This window comes from Vigna radiata, chromosome 8, assembly GCF_000741045.1.
Source record: "Vigna radiata var. radiata cultivar VC1973A chromosome 8, Vradiata_ver6, whole genome shotgun sequence".
Lineage (NCBI taxonomy): Eukaryota > Viridiplantae > Streptophyta > Magnoliopsida > Fabales > Fabaceae > Vigna > Vigna radiata.
The window spans coordinates 45173990-45191574 of NC_028358.1; the positions used below are offsets into that span (position 1 = coordinate 45173990).

The 17585-nt window shown below is 31.0% G+C and overlaps 3 protein-coding genes across 7 annotated transcripts; 1 reads left to right on the forward strand and 2 right to left on the reverse strand.

Moving 5' to 3' along the window:
* Window positions 1-696: 696 nt before the first annotated feature.
* On the reverse strand, window positions 697-5862 carry LOC106772767 (protein PHOTOSYSTEM I ASSEMBLY 2, chloroplastic). 2 transcript variants are annotated; one of them, XM_014659349.2, is made up of 6 exons: window positions 5645-5855; window positions 5443-5519; window positions 4762-4930; window positions 4192-4284; window positions 1225-1358; window positions 697-1130 (listed from the first exon to the last, which is right to left on the reverse strand). In XM_014659349.2, exons 1-5 carry the CDS (start codon window positions 5706-5708, stop codon window positions 1228-1230), a joined length of 534 nt encoding a protein of 177 aa, XP_014514835.1. In that variant the 5' UTR covers window positions 5709-5855; the 3' UTR covers window positions 697-1130; window positions 1225-1227. The 2 variants fall into 2 exon arrangements, with proteins under 2 accessions (XP_014514835.1, XP_022641558.1); XM_022785837.1 differs by lacking the exon at window positions 697-1130 and adding an exon at window positions 2412-2476 and having other exon boundaries at window positions 1228-1358; window positions 5645-5862.
* Window positions 5863-7161: 1299 nt separating this feature from the next.
* LOC106770743 (high mobility group B protein 15-like) lies at window positions 7162-8207 on the reverse strand. Its single transcript, XM_014656536.1, has 2 exons — window positions 7887-8207; window positions 7162-7470 (listed from the first exon to the last, which is right to left on the reverse strand). Exons 1-2 carry the CDS (start codon window positions 8205-8207, stop codon window positions 7162-7164), a joined length of 630 nt encoding a protein of 209 aa, XP_014512022.1.
* A 3408-nt stretch (window positions 8208-11615) lies between these two features.
* LOC106769713 (high mobility group B protein 15) lies at window positions 11616-17054 on the forward strand. Of its 4 annotated transcripts, none has more exons than XM_014655441.2 (7): window positions 11616-11727; window positions 13069-13272; window positions 13777-13855; window positions 14416-14578; window positions 14666-14791; window positions 15853-16247; window positions 16379-17054. In XM_014655441.2, the coding sequence occupies exons 2-7, from the start codon at window positions 13103-13105 to the stop codon at window positions 16721-16723; spliced, it is 1278 nt and encodes a 425-aa protein (XP_014510927.1). In that variant the 5' UTR covers window positions 11616-11727; window positions 13069-13102; the 3' UTR covers window positions 16724-17054. The 4 variants fall into 4 exon arrangements, with proteins under 4 accessions (XP_014510927.1, XP_014510926.1, XP_014510925.1 ...); XM_014655440.2 differs by lacking the exon at window positions 11616-11727 and adding an exon at window positions 11993-12228; XM_014655439.2 differs by lacking the exon at window positions 11616-11727 and adding an exon at window positions 12257-12740.
* Window positions 17055-17585: the final 531 nt, after the last annotated feature.

Below are 17585 nucleotides of genomic sequence, written 5' to 3' on the forward strand. Positions count from 1 at the left end.
TAGTAACAACTTTTTTTAGTTTTTGAAAAAGGATTTATAGAAAATAAAAAAAATTCTCAGATAATTATAAATTTCATATTGTACTTTTTTTCCATTGCACTCTACATTAAATCCATAGAGATATTTTAATTTTAATGCTTTCACAAGAGATCAAATTTAAACATATGTTCTTATGAAATCATCAAACTCTCTGTCACTAATTAACTGTCATTTCATTTCTACTGTCTTTATAAATATGTAAAATTAATTAAAAATAGCCGAGAAGTAAAGATATAATTAAAACATTATTAATCTAATTTAAAATTTGAACATAATAAATAAATAAATAACAGCTTTTTTAAAAGCAAGTATCTAAAAAAAATAAGTTATTTTCAAAATAACATTATTATAAAATATAATATGCAATATTGTATCATTATTTTAGTAAATAAACTTTTTTATTAGTAATCTTAACTCATTCATTAATATTATTGAACTATGCAGTGGTGTTGTTAACAAAAAATATTCACCAACAATTATATTTTTTAGGTTCAGTGAGAGCCGAAAACAGTATATTTTATATAAGTCCAATTTATTCTGACTATTCGTTTGTTTGTTTTTTTTTTTTTTTCTTATCAGCATTCTGACTGTTCGTGACATACTCATTAATTTTTTTAAAGTACTACAATAAATTTGAAAAAAGTTATAATCTACATATTAGTAATGAGTCATAATATTTAAGGTCTTTAAGAATTTATTACCTTAAGTGTACACTATTTGCATAAACATTTACAGATTTACTTGGGAGCTGAATAGGAACCTAAATAGCTAGTGTTGCTGGAAGTATTTGCTCGATGTTTACATAATATACGGGTCTTGCAACTCAATACAGTCCACACGAACATGACGATGGACATGGACATTTTTCTTACAGAACCATGTAAATTATAAGGTTGATAACCAAGCCGATGATGGTTAGAGTTCTGTAATGCATCCAGACCAAAAATAGAAGCAAAAAACCCTCAGCAACATGTTCTGTGCTAGAAGTTGATTAGCAATGCAGTCACTAGCTTTGTTAACTGGTGAAGAACATCCTAATCATTGCGCCAAAAAGCAGCACTAGCTGGCCTCAGTTTTGCTCAAATTTACGTCTGAAAGGGATGTAGTGCAGTGAACAACGGCAACAGAAGATTAGTATTGAAGACACCAGTGACTTTACAAAGAAGCATGACGCAGAAAGTTTACCTTCTAAGAGTTTGGAATTAGCCGTCCGTTATACATCTTATCAAGCAGTTTCCGTGCATCGGGCCTCCTCAGGAGACCTTTATTGTTTGGCAAACCGGTTCCTAAACAAACAGGGCAGACAAGCTTTCCTCGACCTGTAGTTTATACATCCTATGTTAATGATCAATCCTACAAGTGAACTCTGCTGATGGCAATACTAGAAAAACAGTGTTATGTTTGGATAAGGTAAAGAAAGGGCAGGGAAGAGATGAGAAAAATGACCCGACCAACCCTAGCTTGAAAGATTTTCTCGGAGGGTAAGGTCATTCCCTCTGCTTTAAATCAAACAACAGGATAATAGTTCCCTTATTTTGATTGTATCCAAATAGAGGTAACTTCCCCTCTTTCTATTCCCTCCCCTTCCTTGTCCTTTCCCTCCACTCAACAACTTCCATATATAGCATAAAAGCAATAAGTACAAAGTGTGCAGAAGAACATGAATAAAATTGTGAATACTTGAATAAGAATACAAAATTTTGTGATCTGGCAAAAGGAAAAAAAAAAAAACCATGTGCTTCACGAGTGCAGTAGAAAATGATAGAACTAGATCGGGATGCAAGATAGAGAAGTGAACAGACGAAGAAAAGGGACCGAAATAAAAAAAAAAAAATGGGTATTATTCTCTCACACAGTTCTGGTAACTTGTCCAAAAGAAGGAATTGCACTGATGCTCAAGATATTTGAGAGAGTAACCTCTCCTCACTCTCTAGGTGTTCAAACCTTTCTCAAATGATAAGATCTCCTTCTCTCCTTTACTTTGAATTTACAAGAGATAATGGTAAAGGTGAGAGGAGACAAACATGAGAAACAAATGATGTTGGTAAGATTCCAGCCGTAAGCTTACGAATATCATTTATTTTTTTACCTAAAAAGCTAACGTAACTAGAATCTCCCCTACTCCTAGCTTGTTAATAAACTCCAAAACAAAAAATGGTTTAAAATCTTTAAAAAAAAATGTGGGACCCGTCATTTAGGAATGGATTAAACAAAAAGCTCCAGACATTGTGCTAGCTTGATTACTAATGCAAAACCATAGATGATTTATAAAGGTCTCCAAACATAAAAACAAACCAGGTGGTACTCAATTATAAATTCAATAAAAATCACAATAGACGTTGGATATAATAAACTTCCAACAACAAACTTACAAATTTCATTAACTTCTGAAGTGATCGAGTTAGGCTCTCTAAACTCTCTACTAGCTTGTTACAAGCTTTGAACAAAACAATGATTAATAAAGGCTTGCAAACATGCAAAGCAAAGCAATGAAGAGATTTAAACAAAAAGTTATTTATAAAGGCTAGTAAACACACAAAAGAAAACAATATGGGAAAATGGGGTTAGAGAAGGGAATCTTTTCATTTTGGACACTAAGCTTACAAAAATAGCAAGGCAATATATTTCATGCAAATTAACAGTTGATGTTTGCAAACTTCCTATACAAATCTTAGGAATATGATCATCATATGTACTTTACGTGAGCTAATTAACATATCCAAACATTTTACTAGTTAATTAACATCTCCAAGATATTGCATGCAAATTAAAAGTTGATGTTTGCAAACTTCCTATTACAAATCTTAGGAATACAATCATCATGTGTATTTTGCATGAGCTAATTAACATCTCCAAACACTTTACTAGCTCGTTAAACAAATTATTTATACACACTAAGAAACAACACCAAGCAATGGGGGACTCGCTTATATATAGAACAAGAATAAAAAAGAGTTGTTAAGAGAGAGAGATCACAAATGAGTTTTGTGCACTTCCAATTCCAAGCTTACATATATCATTTGAATATCATGTTTGCAACTTAACATGTGCAGACATTTTGCTAGCTCAGATCAAACAGATGATTTATAAACAGTTGAAAACGTCAAGCCAAGCAAAGTGGTACTCAATTACATGTACAACATAAACTGAGAAAAGGATTAAGAGAGGGACATCTCATCTATCATTCTGGAAAAGCTTAGACATCAAGCTTAACTTGGTAAAGACTATAAGACGCAATGACATGCTTTAAAAAGCGATGATTCTTTTAAACTTCCAAGCCTACAATTATCATTTGTCTACTAGATGAGCAGCTAACATCTCTACACATTTTACTGGCTCAAATCAAAAGATCATCATCTGAGCATATCTAAAACCAAACAATGTGGGATACTCATATAAATACAAAATAAATAAGAAAAGGGATTGAGAAAGGGGAATCTTATCATTTTCCAAACTCACAACATTAGTAAAGGTGAGATATTATTACATTACATGCATGAAAAACAAATGATGTTTGTAAATCCAAGCGAACACCAGCACAAAATAAAAGATGATTTATAAAGACATGAAATTGTGTAAAACCAAGTAATGTGGGAGTTGTGAGAGAGGGATCTAATAATTCTGTAATGATTTGGGATCGAGCTTACAAAACAGGTTAGTAAAAGTGTGACATTATATCCATGAGGAACAAATGAATTCTATAAATTTCAAATTACAAGCTTCTGAATATAATTTGTACATGAGCAAGTTACAAACCAAGATATTTTTTCATGTACTTTCTTCCTGCAAGTCTGGGAGGAGTATGTTTAATCCTTAGAACAAAAATGTCCCTGAGAACAACGTGGTGCATATCATGCTTTTGGCTGTTGATCATGGTTCCAGGTCCGTTTATGGTTCATTATTTGGTTTTCGTTGACAACCATTCATAGGCAACACCCCTTATTTCTTTAGTTATCCCATCCCCTGCAAACTATCTCTCTAATAAAACTAAAAAATGGCTAACTAGTTACTGATAGGATTCCTAGCAGCAAATCATGTCAACAAAAGCAATTCTGAACACCAACTTCAAAAATGATTGGAGGTAAAACATGCCATTGATATCACCTCTAGAAGCTAATATAAATGGGGTCAAGTAGAAAATCAATTTCATACCATAACAATTTGGACACTCAGTAAATTCGTAAACATCTTTAGCTCGCTTCCTGTTTAGAGCTTTCCATTTTCCTGTACCACCACACATGTCACCTAAATGAAAAGGTAAACATCATATGTATTAAGAAACATCCACTGATCTCACGTTGATAAAATTGCAACATATACATCAGGAATAACATGGAAACAATCTTCAACAACAACTAATCACGTTCTATTTACGAACTTGTTTTAGTTAGCAATTATTTAACTGATATAATGCCTAGTTACCGAATTTTTGAAATGGGAAGCATAAAGATACACAGCCAAAGTCCTATAAAGATCAAATTGTCTCAGTATTTCTATTTGTTTATGGTCACGCGACTCATCCTCAGCATCTTCCAGAAACAATGTTCAACTCCACCAAGATATATAATTGCAGAAAATTTTATTTCTCTTATCAGCAGTGGGAACTACTAAATAAGCTTATAACATGGAGACATGCTATCATGGATTATGTCCTATTAGTAAATCCAGATAATGCAATCAAGAGGAATGAAACATAGAAAAAGCAATTTTATCACAACTTACAAAGCACAGCACCACTTCCCAAACAATTTCTGCACACAGGTTTTTCCATCATTCCATCCACAGCATTTGCCTTAGAAACAAAAATAGGTGCGGCATAATCACTGATCAACACTAGAGTTGAACACAAACCCGAAAGACAATGACGTCTGGAAACTGGTACTTGAAGTTCCTGCATGAGAGGAAGAACTTTCGATTGGCATGACTTATGAGATGATTCGAGGGAAACTAAGCTACCAAACTACACTTACAGCAAAGTCTTTGCACAACTTTGAGGTTTATGGCATTTCTATTGAAATAATGTTGCAACTTATGCAACATGCTCCATAAAATTTCGCAATTACCATGCGTTCATGATCACAGTCAATCTCCATGTGAAGCAAAATTCTTAACCACAATTAAGAATTAATCAAATTCAACTAAGCATTGTGCGGAGAATGGTTATGACCATGGTGGTGGCAGACATAGTATAATTTCTCCAGGCTCACTAATCAAATAATCATGGCTATGCTTCACTGATGGCTTAATATCTCATGTTGCATAAAGAGAAACTTATTACTCAAAGTTTCGACCCATAATGCAATGCAGACGTACAGAATATACGAGTAATTAGTTAGCAAGAGTTATTCTTATTACGATTCATCAGTTAGCCTCGAATAATAAAAACAAATCTGTTTGTTTCACCTTTGAGGAGTGGTCTGTGTGAGAAGCAGAGCTATCATCTTTATGGCTAAGGTTTGATTTAACCACATGAGCTTTTCCTGAAAACAACACAACTTCAATTGAGAATTCAAAGAACGAAAGAAAATTTCATTCAAAAACGCTAACTAACTTGATTTTGCAATCCCAAATTCGAATCAACACATATATAGAAGAAAAAACTGACTTCGGTATTGTGTTCGAGATGAGATTGAAAATGGAGGAAGGCATCGAGGAATAACAGACTCCATGAGGCACACACCTGCAACTGCAACTTCTTGCTAGAAATGGATTGATTGCTATGAAAGAAGACGAAGAGATAAAGATTTCGTTTGGCGCGAGTAGGGCAGAGAGGACCCAATTGATAGGTCAAAATATCCTCCACGTACTCCTCCATCTCAAATCTCTAATCTAAAATCATCATCGCGTTTTTAAGAACAATCTTAATTAATTAAGTTTAATACCAACTTCCTAAATTACCTATTTCATACTAGAAAACACACAAGGGTATATGTGTTTAGTTTTTCTAATGATAAAAATATATATAATTATTAAAATAAATATAAATATTTTTTATAATTTTATTATACACAGTTTTTATTTAATCCTGATCGATGAACATTTTAGAATCTGTAAACATGTGATATAATTAAATGAAATAAGTAAGTGTAAGAATGAGAAAAAGATACATGAATAAATAAATAAACAGTGGTGCATATAAATATGTGACGGATATTAAATAAATATTAATAATAAATAAATATAAGTAATAGGTGAATAATTTTAGTTACCAAATTATCCATTTAATGATGGATAGGTAATTATTGTTAGTATATTTATAAAGAATTAAATGATAAAAAAAATTACTAGTAAAACATATTAATTATAGGAAAATTATTTAGAATTTCATTTTTCTATTTATATTTTTTTATGTTTATATTTATATTTCATTTCTTAAGTTAAAATTCATTATCTTCGTCATCCTCATATTCACGGGTAATAGATATACTTATATTTATCTCCCATATTCATCTAAATATTACTTAAAAAATTTATAAAAATGAAAGTCACAAAAAATGGCATTATGTACACAAGGTTAAAACGATACACATACTATTGAAATAAATTACAATTAAATAAACATCAAATAAAAATATCAAATACATGACAATTGAATAAAAGTTAAATAATTATAAAGAACGATAAAAATATCAAATGTTCATTCTAAATAAGTTATGAATGTGGATTAAAAAAATAATGTAAATTTAAGGAAAAAAATGTATTACACGTAGAAATTCTCTAGCAAAATTGGAATGTCTTAAGACAATACTCATAAAAACAGCTTAGTCTATCATCCTAATCAATGTGATTATTATAAGAAAATTTTAAAATAAGATAGTGTGATGAAAAATAAAAACATATAAATACGTTATAATATCTACAATTTTACTTATTTAAATGTATAAAAAAACGACTAAATCTTTATATAAGGATTATAAAGTTTTGCATTGATCATAACTCTAAACTTTGAATTTAAATCCAAAGAAAATTTGAAAAAAAAATTGGATTCCGGATAAATCTCATCATGGCAAAACATTTCTTTAGCATTTCTTTTAGTTTGAATTAGATTAAAATGCAATAACCAAAAACTTCATATTGCAATAACAAAAATCTTTGCACTTCTGCTCTCCCTTTTGCAGAAATTTATAAGCCCTCCTCGATTGAGTTTTCTTTTGAACCCAAATAGTTTGTTTCAATCTCCATTCCTATAGGAAGCATTGAATTCATATCAAAACCTCTATCTGCAGCTTTATAATCATCTTCCAAGTCTTCTCCACTCGAATTGCCTTTGTTAGTCTCAACTTCATCCAACATGTCTGTGTCCTGTTTGGGCGGCCATTGTCGAAGTGGCACAGCATCAGTGATAACTGCATCCATTTTCAGTTTCTCCAAATAATCCTCCATTTCTTCCATGTACCTTTCTTTATCCTTCATAGCCATCTCTTGATAAATCTTTCGGACAAACAAAATATTGCATTAATACCAACTTTCAAGATGTTTTTATCTAGATGGTGATTCTTCTGACACTTGTTTTGTTTATCATAAATGAATATAAGAAGATTCACATTATTATTAGAAATGGGTTTTAAGCCTAACTCAACTCTAAGAATTCGTTACGATAGACTCTGATATCATATTAAAAGTGGATTTTAGGCCTAACTTAATTCTACAAAACCGATTTGTAAGATAAGGTTTGCACCTCACTTATATATTATAAATTGATCTTATATTTAATCGATGTGAAACTTCTATGAATATATACATGGTACACAAAAGATAATAATGTATATAGATATTGATATTATGATAAAATGTGTGATAAAATGTACAATCCTTTTATGCATTAATGTGTTGAACATATGTCATACCATCTTTTGGGATAGTTTTAACTTTGACCAGAGTTGAGCGATCATCCTAGGAATGTCTCCCTCCTTTCCATGATGAAGTGGCTTGAGTGTTGCATGCTGTTCAGCATAGAAGAAATTGTAGCCACTTCTGCTATGTTTTGGATGAACAAGAACTCTCTTTTTGGTGTCTGATTTCTTTCTTCGATGGGATGTTGGCAATGGAGTTTGCTGTGGTACTTCATAAAGTATACCTTTCAGTATCTCTGAACCCATTCTCACTGTTACTATGTACCCGCTTTCAAATTTCCCATCAATGACTCCGATCACTGAACATGCTGCCATTGCTGACACCAAAACATAATATATTAAACAACATTACTCATCAAATAATCATAACAATTAAATACACTCACTTAATCATAAGTTCTCTAAAATTCACACAAAAATAAATATACAAATTCTTGCCCTTCTGGTAAAGATAAAGCAGTTAAAAAGAAAGAACACCCGTATTTTCTACATTTTTATATATACATATATATATATATATATATATATATATATATATGTAAAATTGATTAAATGATTATATTAGTAGTAGTTAACTGACAATTAACATTAGTCAAAATATTTACAATATCTGACTGTGTGGTTGACTGCAAGTCATAATTGCGAGTACATTTTAATTAAATTTATTAAAAAATGTATAATTATTGTTAATTAAAATAGAGTAATAATTATGATTGAATAATTTAATAAGATATCATTTTCAAAGCAACCGGTCGTATGTTTAATTAAATCGTTTACAAGGTGACAAATCATATTTTTCAAATATTTAAATAAAAGGGATTTTTTTTTTCAAAAGTTGAATGTTATGATTACATTAATTCATATTATAATTAATAGTTAACTATCTATTTTTTTTGTCAAAGACACGTAATATAATAGTAAATAAATAAATAAGACGTTTATATTTGAATTTTGAACCCATAATTTAGTTGCTCAAACCATAATAAAAAAAAAAAAATACTAAGAAAGACTTTGACTTCAGTGCTCAAATGTTAGGATAAAAAAAAAAAAAGGTTGACCACCAGATTTTGGTGGATTTGAGTATAAGATGAGGATATATCTCCATAAACATTTTTAGTATCTCATCAATCACACTTAATAAGACACCATCATGTCTTTAATCTTATTATTTTAAAATGTTAAATTATTTCGTAAGAAAATTTCCAAATGTTTTTATATTGTATATTACTGTCAAATTTGACATCAATTATACTGACACTCTAAAATTTATAAATAATTTGACATCACATAAAAAATTATTAAAATAAAGAATATGAATATAAAACATGTGGGACACATTAAACTCGTGATGGAAATATAAATAAATTATACTTATTCATGAAAAAAAATCACTTTTATGGTTCCATATAAATAAAATTTAAATTAATTAATTTATCAATATAAAGATTTTTGTCACGAATAATATGAAAAATTTGATCTCCATGTGCTTAAAAAAATGAAAACCTTTACATTATTTCTTTAACAACCCAAATTTCTTTTAATATATATCTCAGTAATCATAAGTCATTGTGATAATAATAATAATGGGAGATGAATTGATTTATCTTACAATTCTTAAAACTAAACAATATTGTGCTTCAAACTACATTCAAAATAAATTATAAGTACTTCAAAACATAAAAATATTAACTTAAAATAGTTTTTTTTTTAAGTTAAAGAAATTTCCTAATATATTTCTATGTTAATATTTCAATTCCTTATTTCAGCTCATGTGCTCGTATCATTGTCAACTTTTATTTATGCTCTTATATATAATATATATATACAATCATTGCATAAGAAAAGAAACAAGATACACAATTGTAAAGGTAAGTTAATTTTTCAAAAACATTAACTCAATTTAAAAAATATCATATCTTATTAAAAAGGTTGTCCAAATAAAACTTTGAATAAAAGTAAAAATAAACTAACACATTTAAAAAAGTATGAAAATTAATATACCACAAATAGTAACTAATAAAAAAAATGAAAAATATCAAAGTATATTTGAGAGGAAAAAAAATTACATTATATTGCCTCATTTTTTTTTTCATATATCACAACTTAATTATCCACTCAACAAACAAACGTTTTCTTTAAATGCCAACATAAAAAAAAAAAAATAATAAAAAAAAACTCACCTAATGCATTTATAGAATTTTAATATGAAAACAATAATAACTTATAATAAAAATAATCTTTAATGAAACTCAATCCTTAACTTAATAATTCTTCTTTCTCCTATTTAAACTAATCCATTAGTCTAGTATTATAACTCATTCAACAGAATTTATATATTACTTATTTTAGAAAAGTATGTGATATATTTTTAGTCATAAAAGCTCTATATAACTTTTTTTATAGATTTTTGCCAAGGAAGAAGAAACATGGATGGATGGAGGTTTTAAAGATACATAGAAAGTGGACCAATTAATATTCCTTCTTTATAGTTTTCTTTTCTAATTTTAAATTCATCTCGTGGTTGAGCATGATTCTATTTTGGTGTGTAAAGTCTTATTTTCAAAAAGTAATATTTTTCTGGATTCTCAAATATAGAGGAAAAATGTATAATAATATGAATTTTAAAGTTTCACAAATTTTTAAGATTGAGAATAATTGGTCAATTTATATTTAATAAATAGGAAACCATTTAAATAGTATTTCTTTTATGGTTCCTAAATCAAATCGGAATTTTTTTAATAATAGATATAAAGTTGTTTAACTTCTTTTAAAGCTTATCTTACTATTTTTTTTTCATCATAAACTTGGTTTATTTCCCACACGAATCATATTTTTTTAATAATTTTTTTAGGTGATGTTAAACATGTGAAAAAAAATTACATTTTCATTAAATTGCATATATACTAGTTTAGTAATATATTTGTCAAAATTCATACGTCTACCCTCTTTAAAAGATGTTATTTTCTTTCACTATACTTTATTTTGTTGATTAAAACATTTTCATTTTTTCTTATTAATTTAGTTTATTTTTTTTTTCTTTAGAAGTTTATTTTAAAGGAAACAATTTCAAAAAATAAATAAATGAGTAATAACTATACTTTTAAAACGTGATCAAATATTTGAACCGAAAATCGAAATATTACTTAATAAAGTCAAATGATTCTGTTAATTTCATATTCAATTGATAAAGTGTAGCTATAATATAACAGTTATGCAATCGTGTATTAACACATGTACAGTAATAAACTATTTAACTTTTATTTTATTATTTTTATTGGATTAAATATGATTTTCTATATTAATAATCCATAAAATTAAACTTTGTTATTTTTTAAATACTAAAGATAAGATTTAAGGCAAATAAAATAGAAAATATTATGTGGTGAGCGTTTCACATTCTGCAAGTTGTTACAGATGCGGTTGAGGCCCATTTCATTCCCTTTCAACAATTCTATATATATAAAAAATTATAATTTCAAGAATATGAAGGGATTATTATTGTAATTATTATTATTTGAATACAAAATAAACCATTAACTTCACATGGAGTTAAATATATATAGGAATGTAAAATTGAGTGGGTAAAGACAGAATCACCCTTTGAGTATGTGGATGAATGCAGAAGTGACGAAGGGTAAAAGAGTGATTTGAGAAATGGGTATAAAATTGGTAGGGTTATTATTTTTTCTTCTTCACCATCGAATTCATTCATTCATTGGCACCTCGGAATCTATTTTATAATAACAGTGCCATTATTATTCTCTTTAAAAGAAAGCTTCTTCCTTGCTGTCATTTCATTTGCATGATGAGAAGATGATGATATCTTCTGTTATTGGTAGATTAACCCTCACATTTATAATATCATCAATATATTATTACTATTTTTATTTTCTCTTAGTCTTTTTTATATAAACAAAACCTGTAGTTTAACATTTCTTTTCTGCTTCTGGATTTGCATCTTGTCATATTCTTTTTAATGTAAGTCACGGTTATATATTCTCTTTATTTATTTTTTATTTGTTTTCAACTTCTTTAATGAAATATAATGCAAGAGAGTTGCACACTCACACAAAAGGTGCACACTTTATTGTGATGGATAATGGATAAATGATAATCTTTGCTTTAGGAATTTATATATATATTTTTTTATTAACCTCCATTAGAGGGTGGCGCAATGCAAGAAGGTCAAGAAATCCGATTTGAATTTTCGTTGGAAAATTGAAGTTTGTGATACTTTTTGGTATTGGAGGGATGAATTTGCTGGCATGACGACATCAACCCGAGAATTCCCTTTTATCCTGAAACAGTATCAAATTATAGAGAAAGATCAATTAAAGTAATGACTTGTTTTATGCATTGCGTATTTATGTATGGAAAAAATTGGTTTGTCAGGGTTATGTTTAGACAGAGATATAGATATATACATATTTACAGAGAGAGATATTGGGTAATTGCAATAGAATAGAATACCATCCTATTCTACCGATGTCAGGGTTCAGTTATAGGCTACATAGGTCTGTGAACAGTGCCTGGGGTTTGGGAGAGACTAGAAAGGGACTTTGTAGAGCGTCTTTATTACCAAAGTCTAAAAAGGTTTTTCTTGATTAGCCACTGTTGTTTCAAAGACCAGAGCCCTGAGCTTTGTTTGATGGGTTCTTGCTGTTACATCCTCGGTAATCTGAGGGAATTCATGGCTGTGTCACAGCTTTTCTGTACTATAATACCCTTTTCTTGGGCTTTGTATCCTCCTTCTCACTGCAAGTTATTTCACCACCACCCCTTCAGCCTGTTGTGTGTCCTCCTATCAGGGTTCGTGGCTTGTTTCAGTCCTGAACCTCCTGCTGCACGGTGATTTTATTGGCTTCTTTCTCTTTATTGTTCTAATTTTTTTATTTTTTATTTTTTTATTTTCATGGGACAATTTCTTTCTGCTTCTTCTTATCCTGTGAACTTGTCTGTTTCTTTTCACTTTTTTGTCTCCATTCTTTTTTCTTTGTTGTTGTCTGCATGTAAGCAAATTCATTTATCATTTATGTTTTTCCTTTTCGTATCTGTAAATGCTGCTGGGTGATTTTCAACGTACCAATGCTTTTGTTCCTTCTTTTTCTTATTCCCCTCACCCCCTTCCGCCGTGCTATCAAATATTAAACTTGCTGTGTTGTTGATGGTGGGGCAGGAAATTACTGAAGACTGAAATTACCAAGTAGTTAATGGCATCAACATCTGGCGTTGGTAACAGCTCAATACTCATCAAAGATGTAGCTTCGAACTTTCGTGCATATCCTCTTCCTCTAGCAAAATATGAGGAAGTTGTAGACAATTCCCAGCTTTTCATGTTTACCTTGGAGAAGCTTCACGCATCTATGGGTACCAAATACATGTAAGCTCCCTGGATATCATTTGGTTGTTACCTGTATATAAGTATTTTCTTTATTTGCTTTATAAGTGTTCTTACGTGCCAAAACTTTGAGGCCTCCATAACTGTAAGAGAGGGTGAGTTGGCTGGAAAATCTGCAGAGGTGAATTAGTAGAGCTTGTTCTTGGTTCTTTCTGAAGATTGGAATGCAAACTTGTCGTGCCATATTCCTGGCATCGTGATCTATAGTTATCTGTATTGATTTTGGGATTGATATATCTGATGATATTTTATGGTTCTACCTAAGAAATCTTAGCGGCATTTTTTGTTTTGTCAACGAGTTTATAATAATGATGGTGCTACAATGTCTGCAGCGGGGTCTCGGCATATAGTTTGTAGTTTCTGGAAGAATTTTGCCGTCCTAATTAATGTCTTTTAATTGCACAAGTTTGAAGATTCAGAAGGCCTGGGGCCCCTCCCTCAAATACCATTTTTAGTTACTTTTATTGCGTTTGAAATTTGTTGCAGGATTCCTACTGTTGGAGGAAGAGAACTAGATTTGCATCGCCTCTTTGTTGAAGTGACTTCCCGGGGAGGGATTGCAAAAGTAAGATGTGATTATAACTCCCTTTATGTTGCTTTGTTTTTCCATGTCTTACAATTGCCGTGCGTGTCTAATGTCCGTGACTGGTGAATTGGAACAAGACAAATTTTCTGGTAATAACTTTATAGGTAGGTAGCTATTGAATATGCACGAAAGCTGGCTGAAATGTTTCCGTTCTCAATGTGTCAGTGAATCTGGTGAACTTCCCTTTTCATTATATTGATGTTTATCAAGGAGTCTCAAGTTTCTTTAATGTTCAAGATCATTGTATTGCTCGTGTGAATAACGGTTTCTATGCTTTTGTAAATTTTGATTATAACCTAGTTCAATTTATCTTGTATTTAATATTTTTTCTGGAGTCTTCTCAGTTCAAGATTATGATAGAATAACGTCGTGAGAAGTTTTTGGGTATCTATTGTCCTCCATACTTCTATAGCTAATATTATGGTTTGAATGGAGAAAACGCTTGCATTTTTGTATGATATTCTAGCAGAAAACTGTGAATTATTTTCACCATTGTGGTTGTAGTGCTAAAATTTATAACCCGTTCATCTGTCTTGCAGATAATTAGAGAGAGGAAATGGAAAGACGTAACCTCAGTCTTCAATTTTCCATCAACAGCCACAAATGCTTCTTTTGTGTTGAGGAAGTACTATGCTTCACTGCTTTACCATTATGAACAAATCTACTATTTTAAATCCCGGGAATGGGACCCTACTGCTCCTGGTAATTTCATTTAAACCACATTGTTGGTTTGAACTAATGTTAAGGGTGGGTCCGTTCTAATGTAAAGTCTTCATTTCTCTTTGACAGATGTTTTGCAGAACCAATCAACCCTGGCAGTTCCTCCTCCAAAAATTCAGTTTCCACAGTCTTTGCCAGAAATTCAACCAGCCGTCTTTCAACAGTCAAATGTTAATGCTGCTAAATTGCCTGAAGGTCTTTACACTTTCTTTTCGTTTTCCCAAAACAATATTAACTGCTGATTACAGTTTACTAAGCAAAAGAAAAAAAGGTTTATCATGGTCATGGTAATTTTAGTCTTGTAGCACTTTTTAAGACTACACTTGGAATGATAGAAAATGGTGGACTGGAATAGAATGAGACGACACCGGTAGCCATTTTTGGATTGCCTAGAGCAAAGTAGAATGGAACTTAAGGGGATATTCCCTCAATTTGGGGATATGGGATAGACCAATTCTAATTCTCCCCATTTCGTCCAACTTTTAAACAATAGGAAGCAAAATTTACTACCTTTCATTGTCCACCATAAAATATCTAATTAATGGTATAGTAATTCTGTTCTTTTTACCCTCACTTTCCTCAACTAAGTACTCGATATCCAAACATGACCTTTTTTTTTTTTTTTCATGAAATAGTCATACTTGAGAGCAGGCTTAGAGTTGGTGTGAGCATGATTAAGTACCTAACGTTTTATATGCATGCCAGGTGCCACGACGTGGTTTACCAGAAGCAGGTCTAGTCTTTTATCTACCTTTTGAGATTTATGTTCCATGACATAAAGCATTGTATCAAATCACAATGCCCATTTTGTGCAAACTGGAAATTGTTTTCTATATATTTTGAAATTTTGTGGCATATTTTTATATATGAGTTTGCGTTATTTGGCTCACTTGTATTGATTAGCTATAATATTAATTTGTATGAAATATCATTTGCAAAAGGGAGATCTCTTATAAAAGTCTCAGGTTTACGGGAAGTTAACCACTTATTTTATTACTAACAGTTGAACTTGTCTTTTTGATTTGGCCATGGTATTAATTTGTACTAAAGTTCATCTGCAAAATTGTAATCTCTTGCAAACTAATGGTTACAAGAAGTTGACCAATTTTTATATTACTAAAAGACTTGAAGTTGCACTTGTTTTTTTTTTGTTTTTTGTATGGTTTTTTAATGATCATCAGCGACTCCATGTCTTTAACTAGACTGTTTGATTATTTGATTAGTAGTAGTAATGCTTATTCTCTTGTGGTCTTCAGCAATGACAACATCTTCGGCTGGATCTCCGGTCATTGGCGTCATTGACGGGAAATTTGAAAGTGGCTATCTAGTTACTGTCACGATTGGTTCAGAGAAACTCAAAGGAGTACTTTATCAAGCTCCACAGAATCCTATATTGCACGCATCCCATCATAGTGCCCCAGCTAATAATACCAACGCTTCTTCTTCAGTGGGTGTTCATCGTCGGAGACGCAGGAAGAAATCAGAAATAAAAAGAAGAGATCCTGCTCATCCAAAACCTAACAGAAGTGGGTACAATTTCTTCTTTGCTGAACAGCATGCAAGACTAAAGGCACTTCACCATGGAAAAGACAGAGAGATTAGTAGGATGATTGGTGAACTTTGGAACAAGTTAAAAGAATCAGAAAAGACGGTAAGTAATTTCTTTAATGTATCTTTTCATGCATGATATAAGCTCATCATGCATGCATCTTCCTTTTGTTTTTTTTTTTCTTGTGTATTGTGTAATGTTATATTAATGCACTGAGTTTAACTGTCCTAAAGGTTTATCAAGAGAAGGCCATGAAAGATAAAGAGAGGTACAGAGCAGAAATGGAGGATTATAGAGAGAAACTGAAGATGGGTCAAGTTATCAGTGACGCTGTGCCCCTTCAGCAACGACTTCCTGAAGCAGATGCAGACATGTTGGATGTTGACTTAAAAACGGATGAAGCTGAGGCAGATTCGCTTCAAACTCCAGAGGAGAGTAGTTCCGGTGGAAGTGATTATGAAGATTATAGTAAAACTGCAGAAAGAGGTTTTGATATGGATTCATTACCTGTAATAGGAATGGGTGCAGAAACAAGCTATTTGGGTTCGGAAGATAAGTCATCCAAAGGGGGTTTGTGAGCTTGTTTATGGGTGAGAGGGATTAGCAGGCACTGACTTTTAGCAGAGACTTTCTTACATTATAAAGTAGAAGCCGAGATATGATATGCAGTGGAGGTTTGAGTTAGGATTAAGTTGCAGTGATTAACTGTGAGTGAGTTTTGTCATTTTCATGTTTTAACTTCAAGTGGTTCATGTTGGCATCATGCTATATGCTATATTGCTAGTGTACATTTGGCATGTTGACATAGATCTTGTAGCTAATGATAGAATCCAGAAGTCCGCTCAGTCACTCTGTTATTAAATTGAGCCTGACCAATGAATAAAATGTTGCCTACTTAATTTTTACTTATTCTTTTGGTCACCGATTCTCTGGATGGAAAGCTTAGTTAGTTCTCGGATTATTGAACTTATTTAGTGGTTAAGATTTCAGAAAACATGCCTGGAAAGTTATATAATATGGTGCAAATTGCTCAAGTATGCCATTAGTTTCAGAGGAAAGATAGTTGCCCTCTTTTTGTACCTACTTTAGCAATAATTACACATTAAACAATCACCACTAAAACAATTGTTTCGTTCCATATCAGCCTTTTTTCTTCAACTAGTATGATAATTTGTAATTTTGTGTGATAATTTTTTTATTTTAAAGTATGTTAACAAGTGTAATTATATCTAAAAGATCGTCCACCATCTAATGTTTAAATAGAAGTGAATTATGGAGAAACATCTCACTGAATCATGTAGACTAGTCAGTTGGAAAATTAATATTTGTTATTTCAAATTTTTAATTAATTATCATAAATTAAAAAATTAAGGTAATGTGAAAAAAGCCTCATCAATTCATTCACCCTTTTATAAATCAAAATTGAAATTGAAATTCATA

Excerpts from the sequence above, each read along its gene's own strand:
- LOC106772767 (XM_014659349.2), bottom strand. The coding sequence starts at position 5,708 with ATGGAGTCTGTTATTCCTCGATGCCTTCCTCCATTTTCAATCTCATCT. Across the intron at positions 5,520-5,644 it reads ATCTCGAACACAATACCGAA|GAAAAGCTCATGTGGTTAAA; the intron begins GTCAGTTTTTTC and ends TGTTGTTTTCAG. Across the intron at positions 1,359-4,191 it reads TGAGTGTCCAAATTGTTATG|GTCGAGGAAAGCTTGTCTGC; the intron begins GTATGAAATTGA and ends TATAAACTACAG.
- LOC106770743 (XM_014656536.1), bottom strand. The coding sequence starts at position 8,207 with ATGGCAGCATGTTCAGTGATCGGAGTCATTGATGGGAAATTTGAAAGC. Across the intron at positions 7,471-7,886 it reads TAAAACTATCCCAAAAGATG|ATTTATCAAGAGATGGCTAT; the intron begins GTATGACATATG and ends TTTGTCCGAAAG.
- LOC106769713 (XM_014655441.2), top strand. The coding sequence starts at position 13,103 with ATGGCATCAACATCTGGCGTTGGTAACAGCTCAATACTCATCAAAGAT. Across the intron at positions 13,273-13,776 it reads TCTATGGGTACCAAATACAT|GATTCCTACTGTTGGAGGAA; the intron begins GTAAGCTCCCTG and ends AATTTGTTGCAG. Across the intron at positions 14,792-15,852 it reads TGCTGCTAAATTGCCTGAAG|CAATGACAACATCTTCGGCT; the intron begins GTCTTTACACTT and ends TGTGGTCTTCAG.